The sequence below is a fragment of the Diabrotica undecimpunctata genome, chromosome 4, assembly GCF_040954645.1.
Source record: "Diabrotica undecimpunctata isolate CICGRU chromosome 4, icDiaUnde3, whole genome shotgun sequence".
Classification (NCBI taxonomy): Eukaryota; Metazoa; Arthropoda; class Insecta; order Coleoptera; family Chrysomelidae; genus Diabrotica; species Diabrotica undecimpunctata.
The window spans coordinates 120727147-120747257 of NC_092806.1; the positions used below are offsets into that span (position 1 = coordinate 120727147).

Consider the following 20111-nt stretch of genomic DNA (forward strand, 5'->3'; position numbering starts at 1 on the left):
ATACATTATTTATTAAACCAATAAGCTGCAAATGTCTAACATTATCAATTTTTAATGAGGGTAGAAAATATGTATAAAGTACAATTCTATAATAACTTAATCGCATAAAAAGAATGATAAAATAAGTTAAAAATAACTTAAACCTAAATCAGGTACAATTTTTATATTACGTTTAAAAAAATATATGTACATTTTTTTATACTAGTCTGTATTAATACGTAGGTATATATTGATTGAAATATATCACAGACATTTTTATTGATTGCGCTTTAGGTTAGTTTATATCACTTCTTACTACAACTGTAGTATTTCAAATTAAAAATTCAATGATGTCATACTGTGGACTATTTATAAATGATCACTGTGACTAGATCATTCTTTGTGCAAGCTTGTTAAAGAACATTTGAAAATCGAAACCTAAATAGGACACAGTGAAACGATGTAAGAAGTTTGTATCAGAAATTAATCTTGCACTATTTTATAACCAATTATATATTACGTCATAATAAAGGAAAACACTAAATTGCAACTGCAAGGTCCAAGAGGATTTAGAGGAATAACATACGGTTCAGATCATTATATTGTAAAGCCAAAGGTAGCTTTTCCGTTTATACATAATGCAACAGAACACAACGAGATATACAGCCCAAATAAGAAGAAATTTTGGAGGAAATAAATTACAACTTAGTTTGACCCAGAGGAGTACATAGACACTACATCAAGACCGATTTGATGAGAAACTAATTACTATAACTGAAACATCAACGACAGAAGATATATACAACAGAGTGGATAGTATCAAAGAAGCTGCACAAGAAGCACTCGGCTTGACGTCTCAAAGATAAAGTGATAAGTTACGAAGAAACAGAATATCCCGCAAGATAAAAAAGTTTACATTAAATGGTTAGGTAGTAAAAAACAAAGTAATGGAGATACAAATTCTAAAGCCAAAAGAATAGCAAAAATAACATTAGTGACAGCAAAAAGAGAAATATCGTATAAGAAATGCTAGATAATTAAAATCTATCTAATAAGCAGAAAATGAAAAGAGATATGAAAGTCTCTTGACAGGAATTACTACCACAAAAAGGAATGAATTTTCAGCTCAATCGCCAACGCAAATAAACATTGGGATATCTAGGACCAGACGTTTTTTCAAAAACTTTTTGAAGCTCTCACTTGGTGCATATATCAATACTAAAATGGTACTCCTGTACCCAACGAATTGAAAAATGGTGATCATCCATTCATACAAAAGAAGATGTGAAACTTGTGAAAAGTAAAGAAAAGTGTACTACTATAGAGGAATATCAGGTACCTATTCATTCTGCTGTCTGTACAGACGATTAATTAGAGACCTCATTTTGAATGAATACGAAAGACAATACGAAGAAGAACAAGCTGGTTTGAGTAAAGGAAAAAGTTGCAATGATAATATATTCTGCTTGAAGCAACTTTCTCAAAAATTATACCACAAATCAAGAATTTCAGATTATGTTTGTTGACTTACAGAAGGCTTATGAGTTTCTATAAACAAGTTCTGAAAAGTATTATTAGCAACCAACATTAGCTTGACTTTAATCGAAGGTTACGGAATTTATATAAAGCAACAAAACCGCAAATTAAAAATGAAAATAGATTATCACAGAGATTCCTTGTCAGTGATTCTGTATTTCGCCAACTTTGTTCAAGATATATTTGCTGATGACCAGGTAATTATAGCGAATCTTAAAGAAAACTTCAAGAGAAATATAGAAAGTGAGGGTTTGAAATTAAAGCAGCAAAAACTATCTGTCAATAGAAATCGAGATAAAGAACATCACGTTCGAAGATAATGACATAATTAAGCCCTTTGATCAAGACACCTATCTTGGAGGAATTTTCGACTGGACAGGGAAAGACGAACAAGAAATGAAGATTAACGCAAGTCAGAATAACGACAGGCTGTTTGAGCAGTATATTTTGAACGATATATATGAAACTCTTATTAAAAGAAATCCAATATATGGAGTCAAAAGAAATCGTCAAAAGAAAAATAAAAAGCGTAGAATTAGAGGTACTACCAAATATGTATGAAGGGATCTAAAATAGAAAGAGCTTTAAAAGAGCTAAAAAATAATAAAGTTCCATTACACGACGGTATAATTGCCGAGCTCTTGAAAAAAAGTGAGACAGTAACAATCCCTATACCAACAGAGCTATTTAATAGATGTCTACATAATAGCAAAATCCCTAAAGATTGGAACAAGAGTCTAGTAGGACTCTTCACAAAAACCGGTACAAATGTGAGCTAAAGATTTATAGATCTGTATCGTTGTTCAGTCAAACTGTTAATTAGAAATATTTACAATCGGTTAACTTACAGAATGAATAATTACCAACTGGCTGAACAGGCTGGCTTTCGCAATGGATATGTGGCAAGTACATCAGACCATCTGATGACAATGAGAAGACTGATAGAGAAGGCAAATGAGTACCAACTACCCGTGTTTCTTGCCTTCATAGACTACGAAAATGCATTTGATACTATCGAGATGTGGGTTATAGAACAAGCTGCTAATAATTGTAGAATAGATTCGAGATATAGGCAACTAATACATAATATATATGAAAACGCAACTATGATAGTACAATTGGAAGAAAATACAAATCCCATTTTCATTAAGAGAGGAGTTAGACAAGGCTAATATCTTTAAAGTTTTTTAATCTAACCCTAGAAGACGTTTTCGAAACTACAAACTGGTCAACCTACGGCACCAACGTTAATGGCAACAAGTTAAACCACCTCAGATTCGCTGACGACATCGTGATTATAGCGAGTACTTTCGAGGAATTACAAATTACGATGAAGAAACTCGAAGACAACTCCCAATAGGTGGGCCTTAAAATGAATATGACAAAAACAGAAACAATGACCAACACAGACAATCCCAAGAGGTATAACCATAAATGGCAGTGAGATACAACAAGTCCAGGAATATATCTATCTAGGCCTAATTCTGAAACTTGAAAAAAAAAACTCAAAGTGTGGAAATCACTAAAAGAGCAGGACTGGCATAGGCAGAATTTGTAAAACTTTGTTGGATACTGAAGAACTGCAAAATACTTTAATACTTGAGGAGTAAAGTGTTCAACCAATACATCCTTTCTATCAGGACATATGGATGTCAAACCTGGACCCTAACCATGGCAAATATAAATAAACTAGCCACAACAGAAAGAGCAATGGAAAGAGCAATGTTAGGTATACGACTGTCAGATAAAAGATGAACGACTGGATAAGATCAAAAACAAAATTTAAGAATATCACAACAAAAATTGACAAACTCAAATGGAGCTTCGCAGGTCACACTGCTAGAAAAAAGACCAACTTTGGAAAGCCACAATATAACATTGGAGACCTTATAAAGGTCAACGACCAAGAGGAAGATCACAGATGAGATGAGTAGACATCAAAAGAATAGCCAAAATTGGAACTATATTGCTCACGATAAAGATCGATGGAATGAGTTGGGAGAGGCTTATCTTATGTCCAAAAATGGACGAGAGAAGGTTAAGAAGAAGAAGATTATAAGTAGTAGAAACTTGAAAAATAACGAAGAATAACAAGAGAAAACTGGAGACTGTCGAAATGAACGTCTTTAGGAGGTCAGTTTGAGTATTCCGCAGAAAAAAGAATTCCCAACGATGAGATACGATAATGAATGAGAGTTGAAGGCTCAATGACAACAAATATGGAAAAAAAAATAAACTAATATGGTACATAGTACCGATATATCTATAGGATCTAAAACACAAGACTCCCGAAGAAGATAATGGTTTTACCAAACCGCAGAAGATGAGAAAGACCACAAAAATCCCGGGGAGAAGGAATAACTAAGCCAATGACCAAAAGAGATCTTAGAAAAGAAGAGAGAAATGGAATGATTGAATGGCATCTAAATATGTATATAAATATATATATATATATATATATATATATATATATATATATATATATATATATATATATATATATATATGCTAAAGTATCTCTTTGAAAGAGCAGAAAAGAAAAATGGCGTTAAAGTGGTCATGTTGTAGATTTAATCACGTCAGAATGATAATACGAGTAGAGAGGTTTTGTGGTATTTCTAATCAGAGAATGTCGTGTATAAAGATATATTAAATTAAAGGGAAGCAAAAAATAAAGATTATATGGAACCAAAAGGACGTTAAGTCTTACCTTTGGTAATAAATATTGGATTGCAATATATCAATATATGTGTCCTAGTTGGAAAGAAAAAGGTTTCTGTAATATAATGAAATTATAGAAGTAAAGAGGGTGACGTGCAAATAAAAGGTCAGAGTGGTTCTTCAGTATTACTCTAACCAGATAAACTAAGCTATAAAATATATTATTAGCACACTCCCTTTATATATAAATGTTTTATATAATATTAAGAAAAATGGCGAAAGTTTTAAACTAATACATACTACATTTTTGAAGCTAATTTTTTCTGTTAAAGTTTTTCAGAACTTTGACCACCCAATATAGCACATCCTACCTAGTTTGCTTCAACTGTTATTAAATTAATTTAAGTTTGACAAGTCAAAGGTATATTATTAAAACTTGACTCAACTCAATTTTATAATATTGTATGACATCATTTTTTCTAACATAAAATAACTCTAGTTAAAATAAAAAATATAATAAATACAATAGAAAGAATATAATAAAAACATATAACAACTATATTTTACATAAAGTATGTCTTATATCTAAAATTTTTTATTGATGTTGGAATAACTTAGTAGGTATAATTTATTTCTCACTATCATCAGGGATAACAAAATTTAAGATTTAAGAATGTAACTTTTACTTATAAAATGAAAATTACACCAAACTGAATTACAAACTTGTACTAATACTAAAATAATAAAATAATACTTCACAAAAGCCTATGCAACAACATAAGATACTTCATAATAATTGAGAATGTTTACTAAATAGAAACTCTCTTTAATATATGAACTAATAACGATGAGATGAAGATCTCTTTACAGTAATCTGATACCCTGGACTAAATGAAAAGATGAAAATATTAACGTTTCAATTTCCAATCCGGAAATCGTTTTCAAAAAAGATTAATATAGAAAAACAAAAAGTTATTTTAACATAAAGTCGTTTATTAATTGGCGATTTGTTTTAGCCAGTGTTTGCTCTTTGTCTTTAACCAAGACAGGCACCTGGTTTCGATCTTGCAGGTAAATATGGTAAGGTGGCCCAAGAATACGCACCCGCCCAATAGTGCGCACACCTGTTTTTATTAAAATATATATTTTAGAAGTGGTAGTGACATCGATTCTATTATGTTTTCAACTTTTACCCGTAGAAATACAGACACTCTACTAGGTGTATATTATACTCTGTTGCGTTAACAGTTAGCATTGTTTTTTAAAAAAAATGAGTGCTTATATCTACAAAAGAACATCCCAGAGGAAGCTGATCTTTACAGAGCAATTGATGGATCAAATACGGACTGATATTGAAAATTTAAAAAACAAAAGGCAAATATTTAGAAAACTTAATATTCCTGAGGCCACTATTTGCAAGCGCTTAAAATGTGGCACAGTACGTACATCATTAGGTAGATTCATCAGGTGTTTTTTTCTAATGATGTGGACCTAAGGCATCTTGATATATGGTTTTATGAATTGACAAGAAAAGACCTTAAGCAGTTTGCATTTAAATACACTGTCATAAATGGCATTGAACATCCTTTCAATTTAACTAAGAAAGCTGTAGGTGACAAGTGGGTTAGTAACTTTTGTCTACAACAGAAATTAATGCTTCGTTAACCCGGAAAATGTTCCACAGTGAGGATAATGGGTTTTAATAAACATAAAATTGATAGATTTTTTGACAACCTTAAATGCTTGTATGAAAACTATAATTTTCCTTTCAACAGTATTTTATAACATGGATGAAAGTGGAGTAAGTACGGTTCTCAATAAACTGCCAAAAGTTATCAGAAATAAAGGAAAAGAAGGTGTTGGAAGGGCCGCAACTTCAGAACATGGTCAGTTAATCACGGCAGTTTGTTGTTTTACCGCTAGCGGAGAATAGGTAGCGCCAGCATAAATTTTTTCCAGGGAAAGAATGTGATAAGATCTCTATAAAGAAGCTCAAAGTGGAACTTTAAAATTAGTTTCAGAATCAGAGTTCATAAATGCAGATTGGTTCTTTCAGTGGATTCAACATTTTCAGCAAGCAGTGAGATCTAATTAAGAAACACCTGTTTAGCTTCTTTTTGATAATTATATTTCACGTCGTATTCTACAAGTCATTAATTTTTGCCAAAAGAATCATATTCATCTTGTGATTATTCCACTCCATACAAGTTACATACTTCAACCGCTTGATCAAGAGATTTTTGGGCCTTTTAAGTCGACTTATAGTCAATTTTGTGACAGCTGGCTCGTCAGTCATCCTGGTAAAGTTATTAACCAGACTGACGTAGCTGGTTTGTTTTTAAACACTTATTATAAAGTTGCTAACATTTAAAAGGCTGTAAACGCTTTTAAATTTTTCCGTTCTATCGTGGAAGTTCGTGGAAGTAAAAAAAATCTCTGATGGTGAATTAGGAGTGGTAGATTGTAAAATTTTATATCAATATGAAAAAAAAAAATCAGTAACTCTGTTAACATTTGATCTTTTGAATACACCAGTTTTAATCAGTATGGATCAAGTTGAAATAATAGATGTTCCTGATTAAACATTGATAATGATTAATAAAGATCGTTCCGAAAACAATCAAGCTAAACAAATTCCGGTAATATCAACTAAATTTTCTATTGCCAACGTTAAGCCACCAATTTCCATTCGGTCTCCATCGGAAATTAGGCCAGTACCAAAAATGGATAGTTCGAAAAAGAAGAGCTCGAAAATCAGAAATTTCAACCAAAACGGTTAAGGACGGTTAAGGACATTCTTTAGATATTGGAGGCAAAAGATCAAAGAAAAAATTCTAATAAAAGGAAGGCTGTTAAAAGGCATATAGATGCAAACAGAAATGAAAATGAAAATCAGAAAACTATAGTGAAACATTTGAATCCTAAAAAGTTGAAAAAAGGTTTTGTTGAAAACGGAATCTACTAAAATAAGTATTGAGGATAAAGAAAATAAATCGAAATTGAATCAAATGTCAGAAAAAGACCTATTTTGTCCTGCAGGTAATGAACAGTATGTGGAACCACCAGATGAAAACGGGATCCAGTGCTTTCAATGTAAAGCCTGGTGGCATGAAGCATTTACATATTATTCAGTTGGTCAGTTCTGTTGTGATTCCCAAGAGTACTCATGTGCACCATTTGAATATTATCGATTTTTTTATGTTTTGTGCAACCTTACAGTCGAAAAGTATTGACATTTTTTCATCTACTATATTACATATTTCAGCCATTACTTATTTGATAATTAAAACCTAACCATTTACCTTACGGCGCGAAAAAATATGTTATGTAAGTACTATTGGGCCACTTTACCCTATCAATGTTTTGAGTTAAAAATTCAAGGGGTGATGTTATACCCCCGGATTGATATCAAATTTCTGGTTCCCATATTAAATACAATATTAAAAACATGCTACAAGAAAACATTTCAGAATCTTTCTGGTTCTGTGTATTTATATGGGATTAAATACTTGGGAATTTGATATAAATCGTACAACATCACTCTCAGAATTTCCAACTCAAAACATAGATACTTGTCTACAAGATCGATGCCAAGTATGTCTCATGTCTAATTGGCTAAAACAAATCTCCAATAATTAATGAACAACTACAGGTTAAAATAACGCCTTAGTTTTCTATAAACAAAGTAGGTAACTGGGGTCGTTTTTATTTTAACCAGTTATTGAGTAAGTATAGATAAATTCGGTGTTGAGTAGCATTGTTTTTGCGGACATTTTAAGTTCCTATAAGTTCCTAAACAGTGTTTCCCTGGCCTTCTCAAACATAAGAAATATTATCACAAGTTACAATAGCTATAGAGTTCGGTAGAATGAAATACAAGACCAATATATATATATATATATATATATATATATATATATATACTTGGTGATTTGGTGATGCTTCCTGATTTTATTTTTATTTCTTCTAACAAGTTTTTCTTTCTTGTTGCGGTCTACTGACTGTCTCATTATGCCTTCTGAAATTTTACTACTTATCGTCGAACGACAGATATATCAATTTTTCGAAGGTTTATGTCCTTAATGACCAGCACTAGTCATGTATTTGATGACGTTTTCTTTGTCTGTTTTTGTCATCTTCAGGTCAGGTTGGACTTGTAGTTTTGTGAAAGGTGCTGCTTGATAAAAAATGACCAAGTATTACCTATTATTCAAATACTTATATTTATGTTTTATAGTTTTTAAACTATACTAATTAGATGTGTGGTTTTGTTTGATTTTAAAGGTATCTACATAAAACATAACGTAGGAAAATACATTATTTGAACATTTCGAACATATTAAAATGCGAATGGTGTTTATATAAGTCACTATTTTAAAAATTTTGGTTTGTCAGCGTCCAACTCTGACGTAGGCACATATCATGTGTCCTTTAAATGCACGATTGTGCTAGGTTGAATTGTTGATATTCATAATTAAACTTGACTTTCAAATAACTAATAGATTGTCTATTTGGCATAAAGCATTTTTTGAACTTCTATAAAGCTCTTTCCTTTTGTTTCAGGTACAAAGATAAAGCAAAAGGTGGCACTAAAAAGACACCAGCAAGCAAACAACCAAAAAGTACCATGAACACCAAGAGCATCGTTCAAGTAATTATAGCTAAACGTAACAACCGCTGTCGTAAACCAACAGCAAAATGCGCCAATAGTAGAGGCTTCTTGTTTGACACTACTTGGGAATAATTCGGAAATTAAAGTCCAAGGAACTGTGTTGATACCAAGATTATAAGAGATAATGTAGCATATTAAACTAAGGAGAGGCAAAAATTTAATAATGTCAATACCGTAATGATGGTGATGAAGAAAGAAAAATAGTCCTAATAGCCCAAGTGAAACCCCCATGCCTATAGCTGACGTAATTAGTAAAGGTCGTCTTCCAAAATAATCAACCAAAAATGGAGCTAAAAAGCTAGATGCAAATAGACCAATGCCAACTATTAAAGCAGCTGTATCTTCGGAAATTTCTGAACCAGCTGCTTTAAAAATCAATGTTAAATGGTAAAGTATGGAGCAATATCCTCCCAAATCTTGGGTAGCTAGCAATAAGATACAAATCAATAAGGATTTTCTTAAAACCTTGTCAGTAAAAATATCATGAATACGACCTTCGGTACTGGTTTCCACAAAAGTTTTAATTTTATTAAGTTCTTCCGTGATATCTTTCTTTTGCTTTCCTCTTAAATACATAAGGGCCTCCTCAGCTTGCTCCTCTTTCTTTTGACGAATTAAATAATACGGACTTTCTATTCCTATGCCAAAGAAGAGTACAAAAAATAAAACTGGAAGGACTGTTAAAATCAAATTGAAAGACATAATAGAAGTATATGGTCCAATGGCTAGAGGAAGAAAGTTGCCTAATGACCAAAATATATTGGTTATTACAATCATCCCTCCTCTATTTGAATCATCTGATATTTCTCCTACATATAAGGAAAATAAGGAATATCCAGCTCCTAGTGAAATTCCGGCTAAAAATCTGGCTGCGTAGTAAAGATAAATACTTCTTGCAAATGCTAGCACCAAAAATGAAATTATATGTGGTATTGCCAATCCTAATAAGGTGTATTTATAGCCGAAACGACGAGTTATAAAGTTAAATATCAGCGGTCCAATGAGGGCTCCTACGTTCAGAATTGAACCGATAATTGAGTCTTCATGTTTTGTTATTCTTCTTTCTAATGGGTTAACTGTCGTATCGTTTGACATCAGTTTCGGAAAAACCGGCGAGGTCCATGATATTGTTGAGTCACCTGTGGTTGCTAGAATATTAACTGAAATAAAAAGAAAATAAATTAGATAAATTAGTAAAGGATAATATGATTTATTTATGTTTTTATTAAAAATTATAAATATATTTTACAGTTTATGTACGTATATTATATATATGGGAATATAAGAAAACGAAGGTTTATAAGGTAATAGTAATAACAAACTAAGGTAAAGAGCATTGGCATATTTCGCAACAAGGAAAGAAACAAAAAAGATATAAAAGGTGAAAGGCAACCATAAAATACGTGATACCAATACTTGCTGGTCGTGCTCAGTACAGTCATACATCATCATTAACCTGTGTAATTTTCATTATAAAGCAGCTGATGAGAAAATAACGAGCCGTCGAAAAAATCGTACTTCGAATAGACCATTAAATAAGCTGCCTTCTTGTATGTGGTTAGTTATTCCCACACAAGAAATCCAAAATAAATTAAGATACATAACCTTATTTCAGACTTTTGTATTACTTTTGTAACATACGCAGGCGATTTATTTATCAGGAATGTAATAAAACTCATAGTTCAAAGTTAAAACTTTTCCTGTGTTAAATTTGCTTGTGTTGTGTCGCTTTTAGATGTTCAAAACTATATATATATATATATATATATATATATATCTATATATATACATATACATATATATATATATATATATATATATATATATATATATATATATATATATATATATATATATATATATATATATATATATATATATATATATATATATATATATATATATATATATATACGAGGCCGCCGCCGCAGCGCTACGGTCGGCGTTCCGCGCATGAGCGCTTGTTACCTACATCTCTTGTCTACGCACTGTACAACTCGTATATATAATAACTTCAATAACTTAAGCGTATGAAAATCACACAAAATGTGTTAACATTAGTAACTAACTACTTTGGAATCGGGAATTGTCATGTCATGTCATTGTACATTTACATGTCAATTGACATGTAAAGTCTGGCAAATATTAAATAAAATTAGTTATCCAAGCGCCGTAAAACAATCAAATATTATTTTTATTTCATAAGGATATTCAAATATTTAGTCTGTTAATAGAGATTGCTTTGGTCAGTATATCGTCACTATAATTAGCAAAACTCGTATCTCAAAAACGACAAATTGTTCAGGAGACGAAAAAATTTGAATTTGGAATAAATTTTGCGACTCTGTCAAAATTAATCGAACATTGTAAAATAAAATAATATAGCGAAAAGCTATGTTGTGGAAAATCATTTTTAAAATTTTAGAGTTTATATTTTTATACCATAGAAGGGCTACAAAACTTTAAACAAAATAACGAAAACAAGTAGAACGTATCGACTGGATATAAACACCAGCAAAAACAAAGTAATGATCATCAGCAAGGAAAACATAACTGGAGCAAATCTGTATGTGAACCAAATGAGAATTGAACATATCTCATAGAACAACTACTTGGGAACTATAATAAATGAGTCGTGGGACAATACCCAAGAGATTAAATGTCGCATCGGAAAGGCAAAAAGTGCATTCTTGACTATGACCTCTGTGTTCAAGAGCCATGACCTCACCCTAGAAACAAAAATAAGACCCCTTAAATGTTACGTGTACTCAGTACTTCTGTACGGAGTAGAAACGTGGACATTGAAGGCGGAAACTCTATCAAAACTTCAGGCTCTTGAGCTATGATTATACAAGTAGATACCATGGACAATAAAGAAGTACTGCGGAGGATGAACACAACCACGGATTTGATCAACATCGTGAAGGGCACATCGTAAGGAACATTTTTTTGCACACTTTAATTTGATCGTTTTGTTTTCTTAAATAATAAATAAAACTATTACTTCTTCTAGATTTGTTTTTGTCTTTTCGGTCTCGTTTTCTTTGGGGTGTCTTTAAAAAAAATGTAATTCTCTTGAGTGCCAAATAACCGAGAAGTCTATTTAATAATGTCCTGACATTATGTTGAAATGTATTTACACAGCAAAATAAATACACAACAAATGATTGCTGCAACTAAACAACGAAGCAAATATTTTTATTTGATAAGCGTCAATAAAAACTAAAAATTCCGTCAAAGGAAGAACTGAAATGCAAAGTAAACTTACATGGCATGAAACATGAACGGTAACACAGACTAACAAAATGAAAAAAGTTGGTGTTTAAGAAATAACGAATTTTAAATATTTCTGATAGTCTAATTCCAAAAATTACTTATTTTTCCATAGTAGTTTTTTTTGGAATCAATTGAAATAAATCGATTGGTAAATATGATAGATCATGCTATTGTACAATACACTATGCTCAATACACCAATCGAATATAATGAACGTCCTAATCAGAAGAGGAGCAAATGCGGATTCTGATCACTACTGGGTCGAAAGTAGGGTAAAAACCAGAATTTTAAACATTTAAAAAGGAAATAGTTTCTAAATATGAACGATACAATGTAGAAGGACTGAAAAACACAAACAAAAATAAAGAATATAAACAAAATATAAACATCAAACTAAAAACAGACTAAAATAAATGAAGAGTGGGATACTTTTAATATTACATTTAAGGTTTTTTATAAAAAAATATGGTTTTTTATTATGTGTTCTTAATATGCCATACACTAAATAAAAAATAAATTCTCCGCCACTGACACGCCTCTTGGTAAAACTTATAGGGACAGCTCACGCGTAGACTCATTTCATTATTTCCTTGTTGGAGTATAATTAAATTTCTAGTACAGCCTAAATTTAATCTTATATTAAAATGAAATTATAAAATGCATGTATGAGAGTAGATACAAAAAACTGTACTACAAAATGAGTAGATTCAACAAATGAAAAACCAAAAGCTGATGAATTAAATTTAGAAGGGGTATACAAACATTTTCTAACGTTATAAACGTCATACGTTTATTATTTATCTTCAAATGAATATTTTATTTTAATTTTTTTTGATATTATTCAGTTGTTAATTTTGTGTTTTATTTTACTATTTCTCTTCTAAAGATAGTTGGCGCTCAACTTTTCTATCAACTAAATACTATGTTTAATCTCTATTCTTCAATTTAAATTTTCAATTATTTCTTACCTAATCTTTACCTAATCTTTATTTGTCCCTCCCAAATTCCTCATTGTACAATATGCATCAAGCTAAGACGTACCTACACCTGAGAGGAGCTAGTTGAAGCACTAAAAATAAAGTTGGCATTTCACGCGCCATTTCATAGTTACACGATTAAAGCATTGTTTTAATGTTACAATTTTCTTGTTCAGGATAAAAATTTGATGACAGTAGTTCTAAAATTGACAACTCTGTGAATGTTTTGATCTCATATGAATCACCCACTTACCTACTGTTTTTGAAATCAAGTGCATAAAAGTTCATATACCGCCTCAAAATAAACAGTCATAAAACTTTGTTTTATGTTCATCAAATGAGCAAGTATCTCTACTTTTAGGTTTGGATGTGAATACAAAGTGTGAGGACAAAATTGCATTATTGGATTGTCATTATTACTGTATTTAAAAATTACTTCAAAACAACTGAGTATCCGAATAATGTATAGCAATATAACCCTGATACTATATAGTCAAACCATTATTTAGAATTATGATGTATACTGGAGGTTTTAATATTAACAATTTATTTATTTATTTATTAATAATGGGCTCATAGTTATTAAATAATATTTCCGTAAATCATGCTATTTTACTCTGTATTTGGGTACAGATATTGTGATTGACCATAAAACTGTGTAACTTAAATTGAATATAAAAAATATAGAGAAGTGTAAAGCAGGTTGGTTACATATCTAAGTTTATGGAGAGGATTCTTAAAGTACATAAATATTTGTTATGTTTTTATGAAATGTCTTATTTTTTTAAATTCTGTATGTAGAAGGAGATATTTAGAATTATTTGTTTCAAACTTGTGTTACATTTACAATGTTCTATCTGCAAACATTATGGACTTTGGAATCTCTTTTTTGGAAGCTAGGTATGTGGGGGGGATGGGGGGAATTGACTAAAACGTGATAAAACATTGGGATAAGTTTAATGTAATATCTCATTGTGGTGAATATTAAAATGTTCGTCGTAATTTTCATCTTTATTTATTTTTTATTTTGGTAATATATAATTAAAGATTATTATATATTACCAAAATAAAAAATCTATAAAATATTATCAGACTTAAGCTGCAGAACTCTTACTCTAGCTAAGAGGAAAAGTCACTGAATACCTGAATACCTATGGCATCAAAAGGATGATAGGGCTTTTCTTGTTATTAAGCTCTAGATGACCTACAGCCGTATTCACCGAACGTTCCTAAACCATCACCTAACTAGGTATTGCTTAACGTTAGGCAATACCTAGTACATATATTGATATTCACCAACAAAAGCATCGCTTAACTAGGAAACACTTTGTTAGGAAGTAGTAAATCTGGCAACATTATATATTTCGTGCGTAATGCCAACAGAATCGAGAAGAATAACGAAAAACCTAACTTAATGATGGTAAAAAGTGGACAAATACCTTATTCCTTGTAGGAAAAGAAGAAATTATTTGTAGTTTTTAACCACAAAATCGCAAATAAAAAATTCAAAAATTGTTCGTTAGATATTATTCTCTGGTTGATCCTCTAATAGTAGATTGTTGTTTTATATAATTAAAATTTTAGGATAGTCATTATCACAGTAGCTGTAGATTATTATATGATATTATTAGATTATTATTATTATAGACTATCACAGTAGTTGTAGAAATTGAATCTAGTTATACATTAATTTAGTGTAGTAGCAGTAGATTGTTGTTTTATATTATTAAAATTTAATTATAATTTTAGGATAGTCATTATCACAGTAGTTGTAGATTATTATAGATTCACAGTAGTTGTAGGAATTAAATCTAGTTATAAATTAGTTTAGTGTAATAATATAATTATCATGGAAGATAAAAAAAGGGACAGAAGTACCAATTTTACCAAAGAGGAGAAGATGAAATTGGTTGAATTGGTAAAGAAATTTGATATAATAATGTCAAAGAAAACTGATGGTGCAAGTAATAAAATGAAAGACAATGCGTGGCAAAAAGTAACTTGTACCTTTAATGCTACTGGCACAAATAACCGGTAAGTACTTTTACTTGTATTTGTAATGTTAAATATTTAAACAAAAAAATTCTAGGAATGTGGATAGCTTAAAAAAAGTATTTGCCAAATTAAAAACTGAGGCTAAAGTTTACCGAAGTAAGCAGAAATCAGTATTAGCTACAGGTGGAGGTCCACCAGATATAAAGGAAGATCCCATTCTGGAGGAGGTCATCAACATGATGGGTAGGGGTGCCACAGGCATTCTAAATGTTAGGGATTGTGACCAACAAGTGGATACTAACATTAGTAAGTTTATCAATAAAACTGTTGTATATAGCAATTGTTCAATTTTAAACACATTTTATGTGAGCCGAATTATCTCAAAGAAATTTTCGGACGGATCTAAATGCTATAAGTTTTGTTACTTTTTGTATGATGTTAACAAAGATGTTAAACTAAACCAAGCTGTATTCTATAAAAGGCTCTTCGGATTGATACCAGTAGTTGTTAATCAAGATTGAGATTTGGTATTTTATGAGAGGCTCTTCGGAAAGGGTATCAGTAGTTGACAGACCAAAAAAAAAGATACTGCAATTGAACAAGGAACAAATAATTTGTTAAATATCAAACTCGGAATTAAACTTACAATAAAATTACAATAATTGTTTAAAAACCTGTCAGGTAAAATTGGCAGATAAGGGAAATAATTAAAATGATACATTTATGAAAGTGTTGTAGAAATAATGTTTAACCCTGTTTCAGCTGACTAGTGTCGATGCATACTAGCCCAGTGAGACCGGCGGCTTTACGTGCTCTCCGAAAAACGGTGTCGGCTCGGATCATTTTTATTCATATTAACCTTTTTAAACTAAATAAATGACTATAAATCAATTTCTACATATTGTAACGGTAAATGTTGGCATATAGGTTTTTCCTTATATCTTTTTAAATAAGGAGAATTTCTAATTTTCAACAACTTTTGCATGTTCAACAACTAAATCCACATCTAAGAAGATCAAAAATAAACCTGAAGGTAAGAAAAATTTTCACTAAAAGGGAAAAATTTTTATGATCTAAAGTTAAATATAGACAAGACATATTTTCGGATGTACTTTTGAACGCTGATCACGAATCGGTTGTAGAAATAAGAGTGTCTATCGTCGTTTCATGAGTTATCGTTTTTATTAATTTTATCAAAACTGGTTTGACAGTTTTTCTCGTAATACCTTTAAATTATGAATTGGAATATGTCGTCAGTTTTTCTCTATCTATTACAATTTTTTCGATGTAAGACTGGACAAACAGACGGACAGATACATTTTATTTTTTTTATATTTCTATATTGTTTCGATCAATGTACTTGTACAATGTACAATTAAAAACCCTGCACTTTTATATTGAATGGTATAAAAATGCCGCTAATTACTTGTTATTGTATTTTTAATGAAATAATTGTATTTTATAAAAAATATCTTTATGTAAATTCTTGTTTTATAAATCAATTTAAATAAATGCGGCTTGATAATTGACGATACTTAACAAATAGATTTTTATCTAATAATTACTGTTATAATGATGATAAGTTTTTCAAGTGGTAGAAGTTTTGCAAAATTTTGATAAGATATATTATTAAAGGTAAGGTTGGGTCGCTGCTCTTTCTGCGTTATTTTTCATGCCATTTATCCAGAGTTTCTTGCTGCATTTAGCTGCTGTACGCTTTTTGTGATTTTATGTATGTGTACCATGTAGCAAATAATGAGAGTCCTAAGAAGCGTTAACCTCCAAAGAGAATTGATAGATCTCGTTAAGCTGCAAAAGGTTTTACACTAGGGATATATTCTACGAGATGGCAAATATAGTCTCTTAAATATCATCTTGATGGCTAAAGTTAAAGGTCGAAGAAGAGGCCCTTGGCGAAAGCAACATTCATGAGTTAGAGACATAATATGAAGCAGGATCTCTCTACATTGATAACCAACATGAAAGCATAAACGCTTTCATATTTGGTTATCAATGTAGAGAGATTCTGCTTCATATTATGAATTATAACACTAACAGAAGAACAACAAGGTTTTAGGCCAGGAGATCATGCACCGACGCTATATCTATAATGGGGCAAGTGCAGATAAAATCATTAGAATACAATAAAATGGCATACCTATGTTTCGTGGACCTTAAAAAGGCATTTGATCCGGTCAAATTAAAGGACGTTATCCACTTATTGTACGCAAAAGAGATAGCTCTAGGAATAATCAAAACGATTAAAAATATCAACCAAAACAACACAATAAAAGTAAAAAAAGAACTAACTGACCCTATTGAAGCTGGCAATGAGATCATACATGAAGATTTCCCGAGTCTTCTATTGTTCAATATAATTATGGATGAAATAATAAAAAGAGTAAAAACTAAAAAGTATACGAAATGATAGACAAGCTTAAATAATCTGCTATGCACACGACGCAATACTACTCTCTCAGAGTGAAGACGATTTACAACGTATGCTGCACCAATTTAATACAAACGAGAGAAAAGTTAACATGTTAATTTCTCCAAAAAAGACAAAACGCATGATTAAATAGCAAATTTACTAAAATGTAAATTGGAGCTGGAAGGTCAGATAATAGAACAAGTCATGGGGTTTAAGTATTTAGGCATCACATTATCTAGCTACGAAAAGCTCGAAACAGAAATGGAAGATCAAGTGTGTTACGTTCATCCACACATATTCTTAGTTTTTATTAATCATTTTTATTATTTTATTTTTATATTTAATTCTTTAATTAACGTGTGTGTATGTCCTATAATCATGAATTAATACGGACCTGTACAGTCCGCCCCCCTAAAAGTCTTAAGGGAGGAAAGCTACGAGACGACACGCACCTCAGTTTTAGTCTTGTATAAATCAGCGCGATAAACACTTCAGTATTTTTGTGTAAACCTGACGACGCGGCTTTTAAGAAGATTCTGCCCCATCTGACTTTCCCTCCAGTGCACTGTGAAAGAAGAAGAAGTATTAGATCAACATCACAGGTACCGTAATTTGATTGCATACACACACCATATTTATATTAATTGATAAATTTACATATAACTTATTTTCGCCTAAAATTAATACCAGCACCTAAATAAACATTTATGAGCGAGTGTTTCTCTTATAGAATTTACAGTCATTCAAAGTGCATAGAGCAAACAGAGTCGCAGGTTGCCTGAATGAAACAATGTCGACCTGACACAGAGAGATCAAAAAGGATGTTAGAAACAGCAGAGATGAAAACACTTAGAAACATTGATAGTAAGACACTATGCGATAGAGCTAGAAGTACCGATATACGACGTACATGCCAGGTGAAGAACAACAAGAACTGGGTAAGAAATATAAGAGTAGAAAGGAACGATCATACAAGAACAATGACAACAAATAGAGTAGTAAAGACCGCAAGAATTCCCCAATAGGAAGACGATCAGTAGGAAGACCACGTAAACGGTGGAACGACAACTTATTGGAGGCACATTGAAAAACAGACAGAGTCATGTATACATAAGAAGAAGAAGGATATATATATATATATAAATATATATATATATATATATATATATATATATATATATATATATATATATATATATATATATATATATATATATATAATGAAATACTGAAATAACTAACTGGTTACCATTCTTAAGTTTCATTAGCTGTAATTTCCAACACGTTTTAGGAGATAATGAAAACTTATACAGTAAAATAATTTACGCAGTAAAAATAAAATATTTGGGTCACATAACCAGAAATAAACCAAAATATAAATTATTATAATGCATTACGCAAGGAACAGTTCACGGTAAGAGAAACTTCGCCAGAAGATGAATATCCTGGATAACATTCACCACGGGAGTATTCAAAGCAGCAAAAAATAAAAGTATCATTGCCAAAATGATTGCCAACATTAAATAATGGATAGTCACTAGAAAAGGTCTTGAACAATGTAAATTTACATAGTGACTTGAATCGATTGGTATCGTTTGACGACAGTCCCAAAATTAGATACGCAGAAATTCACCCAAGAAATAATGGTGTCGAGTGGAATACCTAATATACCTACTATAGTTGATCATATTCATATTTAATTTTTATTGGCAGAAATTTAATCGTGAATTAATACTAATTAACTGCAGCCTGTTACAATACAACCTACAACCTACAAACATTAATAAATGTGATTGTGATTACAAATGGCCCAATTTCACTTTAGCCGTAATGTGCGCAAATCAAGAAGATAGGGCATGACAACAAAGTCTGAAACGATTGTTTCGCCCTAACAGAAAAGAGTGTCTCCCTGGTCCATCAAAACCACTGCGCATGTTAAGGTCAGAGCCAAAGTGGATTTGGGTGCCTGTGTTTGTGTAGCTTATATAATTTAAGTCCTCATTAAATCCAAGAAGCCATAGAAGACATCCCTTAGGATATTATAAACCTTTAATTTTAAGCACGACAATAAGAGTTAATTTTCATACAAGAAAGCATGCGGACCCACTTATTACTAAGCAACATTTTTGTTTATTATTATTATTATTTATTACCAAATTATATAATCATCTTACTTGAATTTCATTTATTCTCTATAATTGTAATTTTAATTTGATCCTAGAATTCCCATTTTATCGAGATTTATTAGAATTGCCTGTGAAGACTACATTTTGTTATCTTCATACTGATAACTAAAGCACTCACAACAACGTAAATTCTATAATCATTTTTCTCGTAATTAACTTTCTACTTTTGAACAAACACGATTATATTTTATTTTTACAATCAGGAAGTTAACTAAATTAAATAAATATCTCATTTTAGTACTTAACCCATCAGATGAACATGCTAAAATTATGTACGCCGTTGTGATTTTACCACTGGCGTGTCAAGAACTTTCACAATATATAGATACGCAATAAAAGTTTCGATGAGAATACCGTTTAATAAAAATTATGCTCTATAATTAATAAGTAGTAAAGAG

General features: G+C 31.0%; 1 protein-coding gene across 1 annotated transcript in view; it reads right to left on the minus strand.

Annotated features, from left to right (window-relative positions):
- Positions 1 to 20111, minus strand: part of LOC140439934 (facilitated trehalose transporter Tret1-like) — an 88031-nt gene continuing 67920 nt past the window's right edge. The window contains exon 2 of the mRNA XM_072530122.1: positions 1 to 10008. Coding sequence (XP_072386223.1) covers positions 8684 to 10008 — 1325 coding nt within the window. The 3' untranslated portion in view covers positions 1 to 8683. The remainder of the gene's footprint in view (positions 10009 to 20111) is intronic.